Source organism: Trachemys scripta, chromosome 12, assembly GCF_013100865.1.
Source record: "Trachemys scripta elegans isolate TJP31775 chromosome 12, CAS_Tse_1.0, whole genome shotgun sequence".
Classification (NCBI taxonomy): Eukaryota; Metazoa; Chordata; order Testudines; family Emydidae; genus Trachemys; species Trachemys scripta.
In genome coordinates, this window is record NC_048309.1 from 1,048,742 (window position 1) to 1,067,416 (window position 18,675).

Below are 18,675 nucleotides of genomic sequence, written 5' to 3' on the forward strand. Positions count from 1 at the left end.
GGGACATTCTCAGCCCCAGCCCTGGATTGTGCACGGACAGCTGCACCTGAGTGTAGGTGTAAATTGGGCATGCACCCACTTGGCAAGCCATTTGCACGGTGCAGAGCGAGCTGGTGCAATGTCTGAGGTGAGGCAGGGGTGTAGGACTGGAGCCCAGCTGGGCACCTGGGCCTACGGGCGAGGCAGGTGTACTGGCGGAAACAGGGGCGCAGGGCCAGGTACCTGGCCCAAAGAGCTGGAGAAGATGCAGACACGACCACCAGAGCTGCAGGGTGAGGCTGTTTTATTGGGGTCTGGATGTGCTGGTCCGTGAGAGCCCTGGGCAGGGAGCTGGGGAGCAGGACAGCTCCATGTTGGGGCACTGGGAGTCGTGTGCAGAGCGACAGGCATTTCAGAGCACCACTCCTCCTTGGCCTGGTGATGGGCAGTTCTAGGAGGCATCTGCAAAGGGAAGGTCACGCAATGAGGAGACAGGGAACAGGCTGTGAGCAGGACTCACTGCCCACCCCATCAGCACGGGGTGCACGGATGGTGCTGACAGTGAATTGCCTCCTGGGCACTGCCAGCCCCTGCTGGCCTGCAGGCTGTGTCTGGGGCCCCTCATGTGCCCTACTCAGTGTAGGGAATCCGTACGGAGAGCCCGGCTGGAGGCCTGGGGCCCAGGCTGAGCCCTGGGGCCAGCGGAGATCTCCGGAGGGGAGGCTGGTGCGCAGGATCAGCCCTGCCCACCGTGACGCTCTGGGCTAGGTTGGGATTGGGGTGATACTTGTTCTCCGGCTCTATTGTCCTGCTCTGCAACGCCCCAGTGACAGGCCGGCCCCATAGGGCAAATGACACTGACTACCTGAGGGGGGACAAGGAGCAGATCTCCCTCCAAGTCTGGCTGTCTGCCCATCCTCATGGCCTCTGGGCTTCTCACATAGCTGTGCAGTGAGAAAGGAGATCCCACAGTGCCTGGCCATGAGACCTACGCACAGGAGATAGGTGGCAGGGCACCCCGCACCCTAACTTCCCTGTAAGCTGTGTGGCCATGCAGCAGGTCAGGGGACCGGTGACCCTAGCCCGCCCCCACCCTGCCATGGCTGGGACACCCCTACTCCAGCCCAAACCCAGCCGCGGTGCCCCTCCCCTCCCCCAGCCCCCACTCTGCCACAGCACCCCTCCCCCAGCCCAAGCCTGCCTATCCTGCGGCCCCAGCCCTGGAGCTGCCGCAGCAAACAAAAGGGACCTCTCCCCCCCAGCCCAGGTGTTGCTGGGGGCGGGGGGGAAGTCTCCTCTCCCCCCATCATAGCCCCGGAGGCGGAGCCCCCTCCTGCACCCCAAACCCCTCATCCCCACCCCCACCCCAGAGCCTGCACCCCCAGCTGGAGCCCTCACCCAACCCTCTGCCCCAGCCCTGAGCCCCCTCCCACATTCCGAACCCCTCGGCCCCACCCCCACCACATGAATTTTGTTCTGTGCACTAAGATGGAGGTGACGTGTCACATAACAAAATTCATTCCACACATGGGTGGGAAAAAATTAGAGGAACTCTGACCACCACCCCACTCCACACTGCCGCCCCGGAGCGCACCCGGGGGGAGGGAGGGGGAGAAGAAGAGGGCTGTGCTCTGTACCCCGCGGCCCCAGAGCGCACACGGGGACTGTGCTATCTACCCCGCGGCCCCAGAGCGCACACGGGGACTGTGCTCTCTACCCCACGGCCCCAGAACTGCTACGCTCACCTTTAAAAATTTGGCCGGACACACGCCCGTTTGCGACAGCCATTGATGCAGCACTTCATGGTCCCTGTGCATTGCGAGTCCACTGTGCATTGGTTCTTGCACAGGCCCAGTAAGGGGATTCCGCCTGACACCAATGGGCACGAGCCGGGTTTCACTGGAAGGGCAGGAGACAGTGTGAGTTCCGCGTGAGGGTCCCCGGCCCCTGGGCTCAGGACCGGGAGCAGGGCTAGCTGCTCTGAAAGGAAAGTGTCTGCACCCCAGGGGCACGACCTGGCTCAGGGGCTCTTTGCGAAGGAGACGAGGGGCCTCACTTTCCAATCGGCCTCCTTATGTGCCCCTGCCTTGGCTGCGTGCAGCCCCAGCGCCTGTGCACGTAGCCAGCTCTGGGCGCACACATGCACGTGCTTGGGGTCAGGTCTGGAGTGCTCAGGGCCTGTCTACACTCAAACGCTGCTGTGCCGCCCGAGTGACAATGCCTAGCCACACGGCCGGCAGGGGCGCTCCTGTCGCTGTAGAGAATCCAGTTCCCCCGGAGACGGAGCACTCTCCGGTCGGAGCACTCTCCCGTCCACCTACATCGGGGCTGAAGGTGAGACAACAAATCAGAGATAACAGCGGAAAACCCCAAGATTAACTTCACTTAAGGACTAACGATCACCGAGCCCCTGGGCTCCTCACTCGTGCTCTAACTGGCCACTAGATTGACTCGAGCTACGACAGACTGCTAACTATAAGACTATCTGGAGGACATGTGTGTGTGTGTGTGTGTGTGCGCGCGTGCGTGCTCGCTAACACTTGTGTTTTCAATAAACGCAGCAGATTGTCTTTTCCCCTGAAAAAGATCCCGTGTGCTTCTTATAAGCATAACATTTTTGGTGGCAAATTGCGAAAGGGGGGAAGACATGCACTGTGATTGTTGAAATTATTGCTAAATACTTCTAAAAGGTATCCCATCCGTATCAAGTGATCGATCAGTCAGGTGTGCACACCCCCGGTCATAGACGTGCCAGGCAATAGGGGAAGGATTAAAGTCCTCGCTCCGACCCATCTCTTAGGGAAAACTATACAGAGAAGATCTATACAAACTATCTAGGTATATACATCCCCCCAGTCATAGAGGTGCGGGGCCATAAGGGGGAGGATTAGACTCCTCACTCCCACCCATCTGTCCAGGAAAAATTGCACAGGTGAATATACCCCCGGTCGTAGCAGGATCAAAAGGTAGGGGGCTTAGCGTTTCCCCCTCCTGCTCTGCCAGGCAGAGTTTTTAGAGGGTATAGACTGTGTGTGTTGTGTAAATCCCAGCACAAGCGTGGGCACATAAGGAGTAGGTTTCTGTAAGACCTCACTCTGAAGGATATAGGAGTGTGAGTGTCACTGAGTGTGGGGAGACACAAGGCCCTGCACCCCCGGCTTCCTGCGATTCACCATGACTCTCAGCCAGCCAGTAAAGCAGAAGGTTTATTTAGACGACAGGAACACAGTCCAAGACAGGTCTTGCAGGCACAGAAAACAGGACCCCCTCAGTTAGGTCCATCTTGGGGTCCCAAGGGCACCACAGCCCCATTGGGGGGGTCAGAGCCCCGTCCGGGCTCTCCTCCATTACCAGCCAGCTCCTCAAAAACTCCAACTCCCTCCAGCCTCTCTCACCCGGCCTCCCCCGGCTCCTCCCCCAGCCTTTGTCCAGTTTCCTGGGCAGAGGTGTCACCTGGCTCCAACCCCCTTCCTGGGTTCTCAGGTTACATGCTCAGGTATCTTCCCTCAAGGCCAGTCTCCCATCCCCCAATGCAGACTGTCCCAGCCAAACTCCCCACTCAGCATTCACAGACCACATTAAGAACAGTCCCAGGTCGTCACATCGAGATATTGTTGTAATTTCACCATTTTGAGAGAAATGTTTAAGGAAAGAGACCACGAGGGGTGGGGGCTAGTTAAGGAGCCCACCCTCCTCACTAAATTGGTAGTGGGACAAAGCCTGTGCCCATGGGAAGGGGCCGTTCAAAGAGGAAAGCAGGATTGGGCCCAGACAAGCAGGCAGACAACAGATAAAGAGCTTGGAAAACAGGTTGGGAGCCCTGAGGGCAGAGTGGCAGGAGTAAGGGAAGCAGTAAGTCCAGGCCTGGGGATTTCAGCTCCCTGGGTCAATACTGGGAATGGTGAAATCTGGGGGATGAAAGTGTCAGTTTGGGAGATAAGCAAGTGATTGAAGGAAAGAGTGAGACATTACCCTGCAGAGGCTGGGGGGAATTAAGCAGCTAAACTTTGTGAAAATGTTAAAAAGGAAAAGAGTTCTAGAAAGAGAATTCTTGGTTTCTTTGCAGCCATTCTGAAGGGAAAATGGGCCCATTTCCAAAGGAATGTCTGTAAATAAGTCAGGCAAAGAGACAATCTGATTTAAATCATTTGACTATGAACAATTTAGTCAACTTTGCTAAAAGAACATAAGGAGTTTCTATTGGAACTTAACTGCTCCTAAATGTATAAAACGAAGCAGTAATCTATGTACAGCTGTGTAAAAATGAAAGCAGTGTAAGGGGATGTTAAGAAAAGTGTGTGTACGGATCTGTGTGTGTGTGTATGGATCTGTGTGTGTAAATATATTGGATAAATACGTGAGGTTTTAAGGATCTAAATCAACACTCCTGGTTTGTAACATTCTTGTTTTGTAAGTTTAAAATAAATCGGTTTTGTTTTGTTTTTGAATACCACTAAAAATCCATTTGAATCTTTCATTCGAAGTTGCAAACCTGACCGACTTTTTGCCACACACAGGTAACTGGTGTTGTTTGTCTTTGGTATTTAGCATTTAACTCTTAAGGTACCTCAATGCTTTATAATGTTCAATATCTTTTTAAAGACCAAAGTCGTGGCTGAAGCAGGGCAGTCAAACCCAGGAGGATGGGAAGAGAGTCTGGATTTGGTTTTTGGTAACAAAAGAGCAGCTAAGAGCTGTCGTAAAAGAATAAGAAATGAAAGAAGACAGTGCCCCTTAAGAGCAACAGCAGGGGTGAGGTGCACAAAACAAAAAAGCAACATTAGGAACACTGAGCTTTAAGGTGGCTCTGTGTAATCAGACTGTCACTTTGATAAAGGTACGTGAAAACTCTGAACACAAAAGAAACAGTTACACCTTATGTAAAAAGGGATCTGGCTTATATAATGTTATAGAAGTTAAACTATGGAAGAAATGTGCATTTTTCCCAGGACATGTGCAGTGTCCATTGTAGAAGGGGTGAGAGAAATGCAAACATATCATCCTATTTAATTAAAATCCTTTTAGGGCTCCAAAGGGAGCCATCATAGGTTGTGTTTTCTTTTTCAGATCACTGTGTGTTTTGAAAGCAGGAGTTGAAAGTAGAAAGAAATCAAAACTCGGGTGGAAGTTGATTGTGTCCCTTTTAAGGCACTTCACTTGCATCTGAAGAAGTGAGGTTCTTACCCACGAAAGCTTATGCTCCCAATACTTCTGTTAGTCTTAAAGGTGCCACAGGACCCTCTGTTGCTTTTAAGACAGAGTCTCTGAGCTCTGCTGATGGCTTTGGATCCAAAAGCAAGCAGGAAAGTGTCTGTGTTAATGCAAATTACCTAGCTGATAGAGGAAGGAGAGAACTGCCCATAAATGGCAGCACAAAGGGGCTGCAGATAAAGGACATACTTGGTCAGCAAACAAACTACCTGAAACCAAAAGGCTCCAGTTCTGACCCTCCCATCCAGAGGAAGGTGGAAAAAGGAGTCAAACCTAAGAATAAGAGAGGGACAGGTTAACCCTAAGTAGAAAAATGCAGTATGCACAGGGCTGAAATCTGAAGACAGGTACAAAAGGGGTCTGCTTATATGCATGGCATCCTAGCTTTTAAGTCACCCAAACCCCAAGGATAGAGTTCATGGTATAACAAGATACCTTGAATAGATTTGATGCTAATGTCATTGTTAGCATTAAACATTGGGATAAATGTAATGTTAAGAAGTACCCCTGTAACAATGGATAGTGTGTATGATTTTTTGAAAGAAAAAAAAAACCCACACCCCTTTAAGGTCATATGGTAATGATACTTCTCAGCTATTCCCTGTGAATAAACTTCAAGCTTAGCACAGCAGAAAAAACATTACAAACTTGGTCTGCTGTATAAGAAGGGAAACGGAGGTACATCACCTCATGAATTTAATAACTGAACAGTGGGATAATTTCCCCTAAACCCTTAAAAGGTAGAAGCCATTGAAACCTGGCCTGCCTATAGAACAAACACACAGAAAGTATGGGGGTAATTCCTCTGTTTTGCCATGTGGCAAATTGCTGGCACTACTCTGATGGGTCTCGCACTCTCTCTTCTTGGGGGGGATGGGGTTCAGGGCACCATTTCTTGCCCCTGAACTGGGATATTAACTGCCCCACTAGTGTCCTAGAGGAGGGGAGTGGAGAGGGAGGAAGGGACCCAGGCCCGCCCTGTACTCCGGGTCCCAGCCCTAGGGATAGTGGTAAACCACTTGAACTAATGGTTCCTTCCCCTGGGCTACTTCCCTCTCCTGCCCTTCAGCTTGGGGGGGCTTCCTGCCCTCCCTCTGCACAAGCCAGGTGTCCCTTTACCTAGGATCTTGGTCTTCTTAGCCCACCACAGCACTTCTCCAAACTTTCCTCTGCTACCCTCTGACCTGCTCTCTGCTTCAACCCCAATCCGCTCTACTTCAACTCCTTCCCCTGTCTGATTGAAGCAAGGGGGGGAGGGGGTCAGGTACTTTAATTGGCTTCAGGTGCTTTAATTAATCTATCGCAAACTTTCTTCCCTCTACAGGGAATAAGGCTCCCGTCTAACCCTCTTCTGCTGCCCTCTGGCCATGCTGTATCACAGCCTGCAATCAGCAAGGGTATTTGTAAAAGGAAGGGATATTTTCAGCAATAATCTCCCACCCCAAAAGGGGGAGAAACATGTTCTTTTTGTCTTTCATAAAATCAGAAAAAGCTGGTACCAGCTGAAGAGCAACCCAGAATCCCATGGATCTACTGTCGCGACAAAAATTGTCTTTTGTGTTGTTTGTTTTGTTGCTAGCATTGTTGTGTATTGTGTTACCAAAAAAAACCCCACAAAACAAAAAACCAACCTACTGCATTAGGCAGAAAAGGATTAATATGAATTTTCACTGTATTTACAGAAGCCAATGTTGCAGAAGGGCAGAGGTGAAGGAATGCCAGTCTGTTAACAGGGAAACACCCTCAGGTAGCAGACACCATAGTAGGAGGGATTGGTTTTGGAGCAGGGATTATGAATACTGTAGACCTGGAGGTAATTAAGAATAAGTTAAATTCCTTGTCACAACTGCAAGCTAGTCTCATTCACAAGCAGGCAGATAATACTGTGGATTTGGTACAAATAGGTCTGGGAAACCCAAAAGCAACACGGAATATGTGGCGGTGGCAAAACACCACCTCCTGGCTGCTGTATAAACAACAAATCGAATTAGGGAATAAAACTGCCTTGGCCATAGAATGTACTGAGATGCAAATTCTTAGTTTAGCATCACTTGAACACAAAATGTTTTGGGTAATATCTGGGAATGTTTGGGTATTAATGCAGCTTTTAAAACAATGGAAGAGGTCCTTGTTTGACACCTACAAATAGGAATGGATGCATTATGTTTCCAGCATGGTTAAGCCTGATTTGTTATTAGGTGAAATTATTGTTAAAATTGCTCACTGACAGTCCGGGGAGACAGAAATATGGAAAGTGAGCCCACTCCCAAAACTGACATGGGATCTTTTTGGCTACCCCGGGTTATGGGTCAGTGGGCTGGGAAAGAGAAGAAATGATTGGACACCCGAGGGTGTACGGAGTGGAGCCCTCAGAAATGGGTGTGCTTGTCCCTACCTGTCACCACAGAACCAGGCAGCAAGGACACATCATTGGGAACATGTGTATGAGACAAACTAGAAAATGTGATGTGTTTTGTACAACGGACAATGTGCAGGTGTTACAGCCTGGGAAACAGTATTTTGGGAGGATGCAAATATTAGCCAACCCCCAGTGGATGAATGTAGATGTAATGCCCATATATCGCTTCTCGGCTCTCTATAAGCTGGGAGGTGACAACATTAGATACTAGCAACCACACGTACTATGTACCAAAGATAGAAGAAGCACAGAGCACTATAACAGCTACCCCGGTTAATTTCTTTGTTCCTCATGGCCTGGATTGGCGCGATCTACCTGATCACGTGTTATCAGAAACAAGGTGGCTCAGACACTGTTACAACAGACACAGAGGGATACAGGGAAGCGTGTCATTCAAATATTACATGCAAATAGAGACATGCTAAAAACTGCTAAATCTGAAAAAGAACTGACAGCCTACCACTGGCACACCATTTTTACAGGCTTGTCCCCGACCTCTAAGGGCATATTGTCTATTGTGTTTCACCCATTACTAGTTGTGTTTGTGTTTGCTTGCTAGGAATGTCTTATATGTGCTGTTGGACAAACAGAATGTTTATTAAATTACAACCACAAGCTCAAATTGTCTCTCAGTATATTGCTATGAAACAATCGTATAAAATCTGACCCAGTCAAGAATTGTTCTTGAGGGGTCAAAAGGGGCTATGTAGTAGTAGGATTTGATGTTTGTATTTTGGATAATTTAGAATGAAGGATATCACAATGTACCCTGTATTAATGCATGATTTGCCCATATCCGGCCAGCCACTCTTTTGGAATAGCAGAAAGCAATGGCCTAAGGGGTCATTGGTAGAAACGCATCAGACAGGCTGCCTGTGTCTGAACTGATGTTAAGGCAGGAACAGACCAGAACAGTCCCTATGGCTGATTATGTCCTTTTGTTTTAGGATAAGTTTTCATTACAGTATTTGCTAGAAGGTCTTGTTTCTTATCTGCATTGCAAACGAAGTTGTGTAAGGTTCTTTTGTAATCCCTTTAGTAACCATATAACCTTTTCGAAAATGGAATCCTGTCCGACATTCTCTGTACAATTGTTTGGGGTGAGTAAAGGACGTGTGCATGGTTAAGGATGAGTGTGAAAGCCTCACAAATGTCCAAATGGTCAAGAAGAAGTGAGAGACTTGGAGAGTCAGCAGGAAACAATCAGAAAACATCCATTGTATCTGATGCTAAACGAGTTAGCAGCATCGACAACCTCAAAAGTGAGGCAAACACCCCCATTGGCAAGACAACAAATAAGATATAACAGCGGAAAACCCCAAGATGAACTCCACTTAAGGACTAACGATTACAGAATGGCATTGCAAAATCCATAGACTAAAGTGGGAATTTACAACCATAAAGCTGGGGTGTTTTGCCATAGAACTCTGGGTTCAGTCCTGCAAAGCCTCAGCGCATCGGATCGCGACCGACAGAGCCCAGCTCCTCACCCATGCTCAATAAATGCGGTGTATTGCCTTTTCCCCAGAAAAAGATCCCCTAGGCAGGGCTCCCCTCTCTGGGGATTATCCCAGGCAGAAGCTTTCCCTAGCACGGCAAGTAGCTTGAGTGTTCCCTTTCTTACAGAGTCATTGACTTTAATGTCAGACGGGACCATCCTGATCCCTCTTGCCTCCTGGCAATTCCTCACCTTCAGGCATTGCTCTCATAGGATCATAGAATCTCAGGGTTGGAAGGGACCTCAGGAGGTATCTAGTCCAGCCTCCTGCTCAAAGCTGGGCCAATTTCCAATTAAATCATCCCAGCCAGGGCTTTGTCAAGCCTGACCTTAAAAACCTCTAAGGAAGGAGATTCCACCACCTCCCTCGGTAACCCATTCCAGTGCTTCACCACCCTCCTAGTGAAAAAGTTTTTCCTAATATCCAACCGAGACCTCCCCCACTGCAACTTGAGACCATTGCTCCTTGTTCTGTCATCTGCCACCACTGAGAACAGCTGAGCTCCATCCCCTTTGGAACCCCCCTTCAGGTAGTTGAAGGCTGCTATCAAATCCCCCCTCACTCTTCTGCAGACTAAATAACTCCCGTTCCCTCAGCCTCTCCTCATAAGTCATGTGCTCCAGCCCCCTAATCATTTTCGTTGCCCTCCGCTGGACTCTCTCCAATTAGTCCACCTCCCTTCTGTAGTGGGGGGATCAAAACTGGATGCAATTACTCCAGATGTGGCCTCACCAGTGTCGAATAGAGGGGAATAATCACTTCCCTCGATCTGCTGGCAATGCTCCTACTAATGCAGCCCAATATGCCATTGGCCTTCTTGGCAACAAGGGCACACTGCTGACTCATATCCAGCTTCTGGTCCAGTTCAGCGGCCCACCAGCATTGTGTCCCCCCAGCCTGGAGACGGGACCGAGTCTCACAGAGGTGCAGCAAGCAATATACATGGGCTTGGGAAGAAGGGACTCCTGGTTTCCTGAAGCCCAAACACGTCTCTGCTGGCCTCTCTTCGGCTGGAAGGAGGCTGCACAGTTTGCTGGAGTGCTCTGAAGGGGCCGGATGTTGGAGGAGCAGATATAAGCAATTCCTGACTCTCCTTGGCCTGCTGTGGTGACTGACAGGCAGAGCACAAGGGCTTCCTGCCTCCCCGCGGGGCACAGGTCGGTGTGTGTGTGTGTGGGGGGGGGGGGCTGCCTGCCACAGCTTCCAGAGCATGTGGGGCAAAGTGCAGCTGCCCTGGGCCCACTGGATCTGAGCAGTCAGCCTGGCACATCGCATGCGTGGATCTGTAGGGCCTGGCTGGGGGTCTCACGGCACTGTAACTCCACTCCCCGCACTGGGGCCCTCCTGCCCCCCCGCCGCACAGGCATGTAAGTTACAGCAGAGCCCGATCCCAGGCTGCAGTCTGCTTCCCAGCCAAACTGGGCTCAAAACCAAGCAAAGGCTGGGCAACTTCTGCTCAGAATAACTGCAGATCCTGGGGGGCAGGAGGGGACTCAGGAACATGGGGCCGTGCATTTCTGTGCAGGAGACTACAAACTGCCTTCAGACATGCCTGTCTGCTGAGTTTGTGCCCCACCCAGGGCCCCACCTAAGAAGACCATCAGAACGGCCATAGTGGGTCAGACCAATGTCCATCTAGCCCAGTATCCTGTCTTCCGACAATGGCCAGTGCCAGATACTTCAGAGGCAGGGAACAGAACAGGGCAATTATCAAGTGATCCATCCCCTGTCATCTACTCCCAGCTTCTGACAATCAGAGGCTTATGGACATCCAGAGCATGGGGTTGCGTCCTTGACCATCTTAGCTAATGGCCATTGATAGACCTGTCCTCTAGGAACTTAGCTAATTCTTTGCTGAACCCAGTTATACTTCTGGCCTCCACAACATCCCCTGGCAAGGAGTTCCACAGGCTGACTGTGCGTTGGGTGATGAAGTACTTCCCTTTGTTTGTTTTAAACCTGTTGCCTGTTAATTTCATTGGGTGATCCTGATTCTTGTCTCATACAAAAAGGTAAATAACACTTCACTTTCTCCACCCCAGTCAAGATTTTATAGATCTCTATCACATCCGCCCTTAGTCGTCTCTTTTCCGAGCTGAACAGTCCCAGTCTTTGTAATCTCTCATGCATCGAAGCTCTTCTATACCCCCAATCATTTTTGTTGCCGTTCTCTGTACCGTTTCCAGTTTTAATCTCTCTTTTTTAAGATGGAGGTGACCAGAACTGCACGCAGTATTCAAGATGTGGGCATACCATGGATTTATATAGAGGCATCATGATATTTACTGTCTTATTATCTATCACTTTCCTAATGGTTCCTAACATTGTTCGCGTTTTTGACTGCCGCTGCACATAGAGTGGTAACAGCTAATTCAAACCCCATCATTGGGATTCTGTTTTCCGATGTGCATTACTTTGCATTTATCAACATTAAATTTCATCTGCCACTTTTTGTGAGATCCCTTTGTAGCTCTTCGCAGTCAGCTTTCGACTTCACTCTCTTCAATAATTTTGTATCATCTACAAACTTTGCCACCTCACTGTTTACCCCTTTTTCCAGTTCATTTATGAACATGATGAATAGCACCGGTCCCAGTACAGACCCCTGGGGGACCCTGCTATTTACCTCTCTCCACTGTAAAAACTGACCATTTATTTCCATCCTTTGTTTCCTGTCTTTAACCAGTTACTGGTCTATGAGAGGACCTTCCCTCTTATCCCATGACAACTTACTTTGCTTAAGAGCCTTTGGGGAGGGACCTTGTCAGAGGCTTTCTGAAAATCTAAACACACTATATCCACTGGATCATCCTTTTCCACATGTTTGTTGACGCCCTCAAATAATTGTAATAGATTGGTGAGACGTGATTTCCCTTTACAAAATCTGTGTTGACTCTTCCTCACTAAATCATGGTCATCTATGTGTCCGACAATTCTGTTCTTTACTGTAGTTTCAACCAGTTTGCCCGGTACTGAAATTAGGGTCACCGGCCTGCAATTGCCAGGATCACCTCTGGAGCCTTTTTTAAAAATTGGTGTTGCATTAGCTACCCGGCACAGCCCCCACCCGGGGCCCCAGCTTGGGAACCGTGCAGCGCCTGGCACAGCCCCCACCCAGGGCCCCAGCTCAGGATCGGTGCAGCGCCCGGCACAGCCCCCACCTGGGGCCCCAGCTTGGGAATGGTGCAGCACCCGGCACAGCCCCCACCCGGGGCCCCAGCTCAGGATCGGTGCAGCACCCGGCGCAGCTCCAGCCCGGGAACCGTGCAGTGCCCAGCACAGCCCTCATCTGGGGCCCCAGCTTGGGAACGGTGCAGCACCCGGCACAGCCCCCACCCGGGGCCCCAGCTTGGGAACGGTGCAGCGCCCGGCGCAGCCCCAACCCAGGGCCCCAGCTTGGGAACCGTGCAGTGCCTGGCATGGTGGGGGCCCTCCCTGCACCCGGGGCCTGTGGGTACCACCACTTAGTACAGGTGCAGTATCGGTTCTGACCAGAAGCCCAGCACGGTGGAGCTGACCTGCAGACAGCCCTTGCTCCCTTCACACACCCCCGCCCGCGCCACCTGCTACTTCAGCACATCCCGGCCGCTCAACAAACCTGGCAGTGCAAGGCGGAGCCCAGTTCAAAGTGCTCCCAGCCAGTAGCCCCTGGGCAGGGCAGTGGCGGGGACACAGTGGGCCGGGCGACACGCAGAAGCGCTAAGGGGGTGCGTTACCGTTGGGGAGCTGACAAGACCATCCGCAGCTTGTCTGGCAGCACTTGAGGTTCTCCTCGCAGTCGCTGTCGGCCTGGCATTGCTCCGTGCAGTTAGCCGCCTCCACCACTGTGTCTGGGCACACGCCCTCTTTCTCTGAAATGGGAAAGGCCCACGGTGTAGCCAGGGTCACACTGGTCCCAGGGAGAGGGCCAGGCTGTGGGCCCAGAGGGCAGCGAATGCATCCCCTGTCCCCGAGGACCAGGGCTCACAGACATTGTTCATGGCGAGAGGCCCTGGAGCACCTGAAAGCTAGAGGATGTGGGGCCAGGTCCTGGCTCCATCCTGGCTCTCGATGCACAAGACCCCCTCCCCTGGGGGTCCCTCCAGCCGAAGGGCTGCGTACATAGGACCGGTGCCCTCGGCAGGGACATGGGATGGGGCGTGACGTTCCTACTCACTGGTAATGTTCTGGCCAGATGCAGACGGCAGCTCGGCCCAGAGCGCCAGGAGCCCCACCAGGAGGACGATGCTGCTGGACTTCACCATGGTGCTGTGGGGAGCCGGCTCCGACTGTCCAGACCTACCCAGGCTGGACTTTAAGCGTTCCCACAGGCGGGGCTGCAGCCGGGGAGGGAGGGGACTGGTTCCCAGGTGATTTAGAGGAGAGTCGCTCTCCCTCTTCATTCCATTGCACAATCCGCAGGTATCAGGTATCTGCTCTGGCCCGCCTGCGAACCAGGAAGTGAGAGCTCCGAAGGGACCCAGCATCTTCTGTAGTACACAGTGGGCAGGCTGACAGCACGCTGCTGCGGCTCCCGGGCAGCCCCCCAGAGCCACCGCTGGTCCCCAGACACGGGGGGCCAGGGCAATTCAAGAACTTGCTGCTTACGCGGGTTTCTTGGGAGCAGCTGGGGTTTGCAGCTCCCCTGGGGGTGTTTCTGTGCGTGGCACATCTCAGTGGCTGCTGCGTCCTGGTGAGCGGGAGAATCGCTGGCTGACCGTGCTCCGTGCGTTGCTGAGTGTGGCACCGAATAGCTGTGCCCTCATGGCCCATCGAGACGGACGGCTCAGTGTCCGAGAGCTGGTGCAGCGGGAGCAGCCTGGGTCCCCCCAAACTGCAGCAGGCTGGACACAGGAACCCAAGGACTGTGATTTCATCAAGTCACAGAACTTAAGGCCAAAAGAGACCCTTCGATCATCCAGTCTGACCTCGGGCAGTTCCCAGGCCACCAAATTTCTCCCGGCCCCCAGTGCTGAGCCCAACCACCTGTGGTTGACTAAAGCACCTCCCAGAAAGGCTCCAGCCTGCATGAGAAGCATTGAGAGGAGACTCCACATTTCCCTGGGGAGTTGGTCCAGTGGCTGATCGCTGCCTGCACTGTTAACAGTCTGTGTCTTATGCCTGACTGGACCGTCTAACTCCCAGCCCCCGGCTCCTGTTCTGCCGTTCCCCACCAGATTAACCAGCCCTGCACTGCCTGGGACTTTCTCTCCAGCGAGGGAGGTAACAGGGAAATGTTGAATGGCATTGGGCCTAGAACTGATCCCTTAGCAACCCCCTTAGAAACGCCCCCCTGCACTGACGCTTCCCTGCTTTGGGTTGGGGCCGGGGCGCACTGACTCCCTACGGCTTGTGGGAATCACTCAAGCACAGCTCTGCTGCAGGAGCCTCCGGGGGGGAAAGCAACTGCCACTGTGCTGGCAACGCTCCCGCCTCGTGTTTGGGAGGGGACAGGAAGAACCTGCAGAACCTATAGTAGCTAAAGGCCTGATGGAGCACAATGGAGCTAACACGAGCGCAGGCCCTCGGAGAGCACGGGGATGGGCTCCCCTGCAGACAGTGAGCCCACCCAGGGCTGAGAGCAGTTCCCACTGTCCCAGGTCAGAGGAAGTGGAGCAGTTCGGCTGAACCAAAAGCCTGGGAGCATTGGGATGGGAGAAGCAGATGCTGCACCCATCCCTGTAGCCACCCAGTAGCAGAGTCCTTTCACAGACCGTAATGAATTCAGCGTCTCAGTGCGCTCAAGAAGTAAGGGAGGGTGTTGTCACTCCATGTTATGGAGCATGGCAGGTGAACGTCCACGTCTCCTTATCCCCACATCTCAGGTGGGGAAACTGAGGCACAGCCAGAGACTGGCTTGCTCCAGGCAACATTGGACACGGAAACAGCATCTGCTGCAGACAGATGTGTCCGTGTCACAGGGACACGGCACAGGCTTTGGGCACACGCCTGGGCTCCGGGCAAGCTCTTGAGGCTCTGAGGTCACACCGAGTTTGGCAGCTCTGTCCCTGTGCACATTGTCAAGTAATTTAAAGTCCAGAATCAACAATGAGGCAAGGTGTGGAGCAGCCGTAAATCAACAGGCTGTTTGCTCTCGCACACTCTGCTCTGGGAGTGCGGGAGCGTCTACGTAATAACAAAGCCAGGGCTGACATCGCAGGAGAGGGCGAGGAGAGGGCTCTTTCATATAACCCACACCTGTGCCGGGACTCCGTCAGAGCGAGGAAAAGGGAGGACAAAGCAGGGAGTGAACCCCATAAATCCTTCCCCATGGCCCCATGGGGAGGGGCAGCAGCCACGTGTTGATCCGTGTGTGGGGCCCACTCCTCCACCAGGCACCAGCGGAGGCACGCTCCCAGATTACCTAGTGTCTGATCTACACACACAGGCCCAGCTGTGTCACGCACAGGCTGGAGAGCTACATGCCCAGCCGGCTACCGACGGCCACGTGTGTACACAGCTGGGGGAGCTGAGCTGAGGCGCACAGATTGCATGTCTGGAGCAGGTGTCAACACCAGGTACCAGGGGGTCCTTGCTCCCAGGGCCGGCTCCAGGCACCAGCGAAGGAAGCAGGTGCCTGGGGCGGCCAATAGAAAGGGGCGGCACTCCGTCCGTTGTTGGGGCGGCACGTCCGGGTCGTTGTCGTCGGCACTTCGGCGGCAGCTCATTCGGCGGCGGGTCCTTCACTCCCTGTCTTCCTCCTCGGCGGCACTGTTTTGTTTTGTTTTTTCACCGCTTGGGGCGGCAAAAAATCTGGAGCCGGCCCCTGCTGACGCCAGGACTCGGGCCGTGGGGAAGACCGATGCCTCAGCACCTTTCAACTGCATCACAGTAACAGTGTCCAGCCCTCGTACCCCACAGCAGCCAGTGACAGTTGGCTTTGATGATGTAAACTTCTAGCTTTGGTTTCCATTGGCTGGTGCTGTTGTCACTCAGTAGCCTTGCTAGAGAGCTGCGTTGATGGTGCTCCGGTTTCTCTCGCTTGGAGCAGACTCTGGTTCTACTGGTGAAGCTGAAGCAAGCACTCTCTCTGAAGTGGTGCCCGTTCACGTTCCCCTCCGATCACAACAGCACAGGGAGCTGGACTGTAGCACTGCAGCTCCCGGAGAGCTCTCTGCATCCCCATCTGGAGAGGATGGCGGCGGGGGGTGGGGTCCGTTTCCACCAGAGGGGCTGGCATAGGGACACGGACGTCACCCTGCGGCATCTGGGGAAGCCTAAGGTGACCTGAGACAATCCCCAAGAGTGGCAGGCAGGTTGTCAGCTCTTGTGGCAGGGAGCGACTTGTGTTCTGTTTGTACAGCGCCTAGCACCACAGGTCTGTGGTCCATGACGGGGGCTCCAAGGTGCTATGATGATACAGATATCAGATAATACCAGGCAACATGCTAAATGGTGCTTCCTCTTCCACCACAGCCAGGAAATCCTGGGAGAGTCCATTGTTTGGCTGCCCACCTGCCGAGGACCCTGTGTGCTGCCCACACATGGGACACAGGAACGGACCAGTTATGAGTTGCCAGCATCAAACCCCTCCCCATGGCGGACCCAGGCCTGTTAGAAGGGCTTGGGGGAGTTGACTTTGGCAGGGCTGAAGACTGCCACAGAGAGCCCCGCTGAGCAAGGGGGCTGCACCCCTAGCCCTAATCAGACTGCCCCTTGCGAAGGAGAACCCGCTGTCCCGTCTACCTTGGCAGGAGAGAGTCAGAGCTGGCCCTATGAGGCCCATGCCCGCGGTGCAAAGGGCAGAACCTCAAAGTGTCTCCACGGGGATCTGAGCCAATTGTCCTCTGCCCAGCTCAGCCCACGGGACGCACCTGTCGGCCCAAGAAGCACTTGGAACCGTACTGATAGCTGAGCTCCAAAGAGCTCCAAAGAGTGGCCCCTCTGCTTCCCCTTGGCTGTTGGGAGCAGCCAGTGTTCCAGCTACTGGCCAGCACCCGCTAAACTGTGTCCCTTCCCTTGTGGGTCCTGTCAGCTCCCGACACGGCAGCTTTACCAGTTTGCCTGGCGTGGCGCTCCTGTTGATGGTTAGGTGGCCTTGGCGGGATGGCGACCCGAACCCCCTGGACCTTTATAACAAGCCATCTAGAGGCCCAAGGCAGCAGGGAGCCCAGAGATGTGCTCCATAGCAGAAGGGAACAGGTAAACCAGTGAGCAGGCTGGAGCGAGGCCCCTGCTTTCTGTGACCCTGTGCCGGGAGATGGATTCACGGCCGGCTGGACAGAATGGCTTCACTCTCTACAGGTGCCCTGTGGCACCGATGGAGAATTGGCTGCACCCAGAGACACCAAATGACCTTTCCATTCTCTCTATTCCCAGCTGGGAGTGCCATTTCCCCCTCGCCCTCACCGGAGTCCCTGGCAGGTTTGCACCGAGCCCAAGGTTACACCGTGACCCCTGGGAGATTAACTGCTCAAAGACCTGTTCTGGTTTGAGCCGCCTCCAGCCAGCCGGAGCGCCTGAGGGGGAATTAACTCGCTGGCATCAGTTCCGAGAAAGGAGCCCGGACTCATGCTTGGATTCGGTCCAAGCCTCGGCATTCATACCTGGGAGCTGGAAAGAGTCTGACTCTCTTTCTACGTGTGACATTTCCCAAGATGCTCACATTCCACTCGTGCCAGGGCGTCACAGTAGGACCAGGCTGCTTCCTGGTCACGATACCGTCTCCTCCTTCCTGATCGTTTTGTACATGAGCAGAGCAGGTGGGGAGGGGGCTCCTCAGAAGCCAGGCTGCCAGCTGAGCTCCCCCAGTGCCTGAAGCTCTCCCCGGCCTGGCTGTCTCCACAGTGCAGGTCCAGACCCGGCTGGGGTTGGCAGCTCAGAGGGGCGCTGGACCCAGGAGCCCAAAGGAGCTTGGTGTCTGCTGACAGCTGGCAGACCCAGTCCCAGCCCGCCTGGTGCTCCTGGTGAGATGTTCCCGACGGGCCCACGTTGGAGGCGGAGGAGTAGCCGGCCTGCTCCTTCCACCTGGGCTCTAGCAAGGGGCTCCCCCCACAGCAGGGCTGGCATGATGACACAGTGAGGTTGTTCGGGCTCCGCAGGCCTGGACAGGATGGGGCCCGTTGCCACCACCGCTGTGTTGCCATCCCTGGGTGCACCCCTGGATTTAGGGGGACGGGGCCCTGAGGGCAAGTCTGGTCCCTTGCGAGTAGCAGTGAGGTTAGCCAGTGCAACCCCCCCCATCACACACACACCCACACACCTGTGCAGGGAGAGCGGTAAATGATTACAAGCTGTGGCTTGTCTAATTGCTACGGTTCCCAGGGAAGTGACCCCAGGTGACCTCTCCCCTGTTCCACAGCATTTCTCAGCTGTGGGGGGGGACGCCCTTGGCTTGTTTTGTTTCAGTTTTTGCCCCGTCTCTGGCCCTTTCCTTTTGCTCTCCCAGCAGGGGAGGCTCTGAGATGTGGGGAGAAGGGAGGGCCCTGCCCAGAGCCAGATACGCTCCTGGGTGTGGCCTGGCTCGGTCCCCCAGCGCTGCATCTCACAATGTCTTGCCCCTTTGACAGAAAGGCCAGACCCTAGCCCCAGCCCCAGGGAGGAAGGGAAGCCCATTTCCTGCAGCTGCCTGGCCTTAGCCCTGCCCCC

At 53.5% G+C, this 18,675-nt stretch overlaps 1 protein-coding gene across 1 annotated transcript; it reads right to left on the reverse strand.

Moving 5' to 3' along the window:
• Positions 1-273: 273 nt before the first annotated feature.
• On the reverse strand, positions 274-13,466 carry LOC117885716 (waprin-Phi1-like). The gene is made up of 4 exons (XM_034787134.1): positions 13,265-13,466; positions 12,825-12,959; positions 1,725-1,878; positions 274-441 (listed from the first exon to the last, which is right to left on the reverse strand). The coding sequence occupies exons 1-3, from the start codon at positions 13,350-13,352 to the stop codon at positions 1,727-1,729; spliced, it is 375 nt and encodes a 124-aa protein (XP_034643025.1). The 5' UTR covers positions 13,353-13,466; the 3' UTR covers positions 274-441; positions 1,725-1,726.
• Positions 13,467-18,675: the final 5,209 nt, after the last annotated feature.

What these genes read in the sequence shown, in the direction of transcription:
- LOC117885716 (XM_034787134.1), bottom strand. Translation starts at nt 13,352, where the DNA reads ATGGTGAAGTCCAGCAGCATCGTCCTCCTGGTGGGGCTCCTGGCGCTC. An exon ending in ATCTGGCCAGAACATTACCA is followed by an intron (nt 12,960 to 13,264) that starts GTGAGTAGGAAC and finishes TTCCCATTTCAG; the next exon opens with AGAAAGAGGGCGTGTGCCCA. An exon ending in GTCTTGTCAGCTCCCCAACG is followed by an intron (nt 1,879 to 12,824) that starts GTAACGCACCCC and finishes CTGCCCTTCCAG; the next exon opens with TGAAACCCGGCTCGTGCCCA.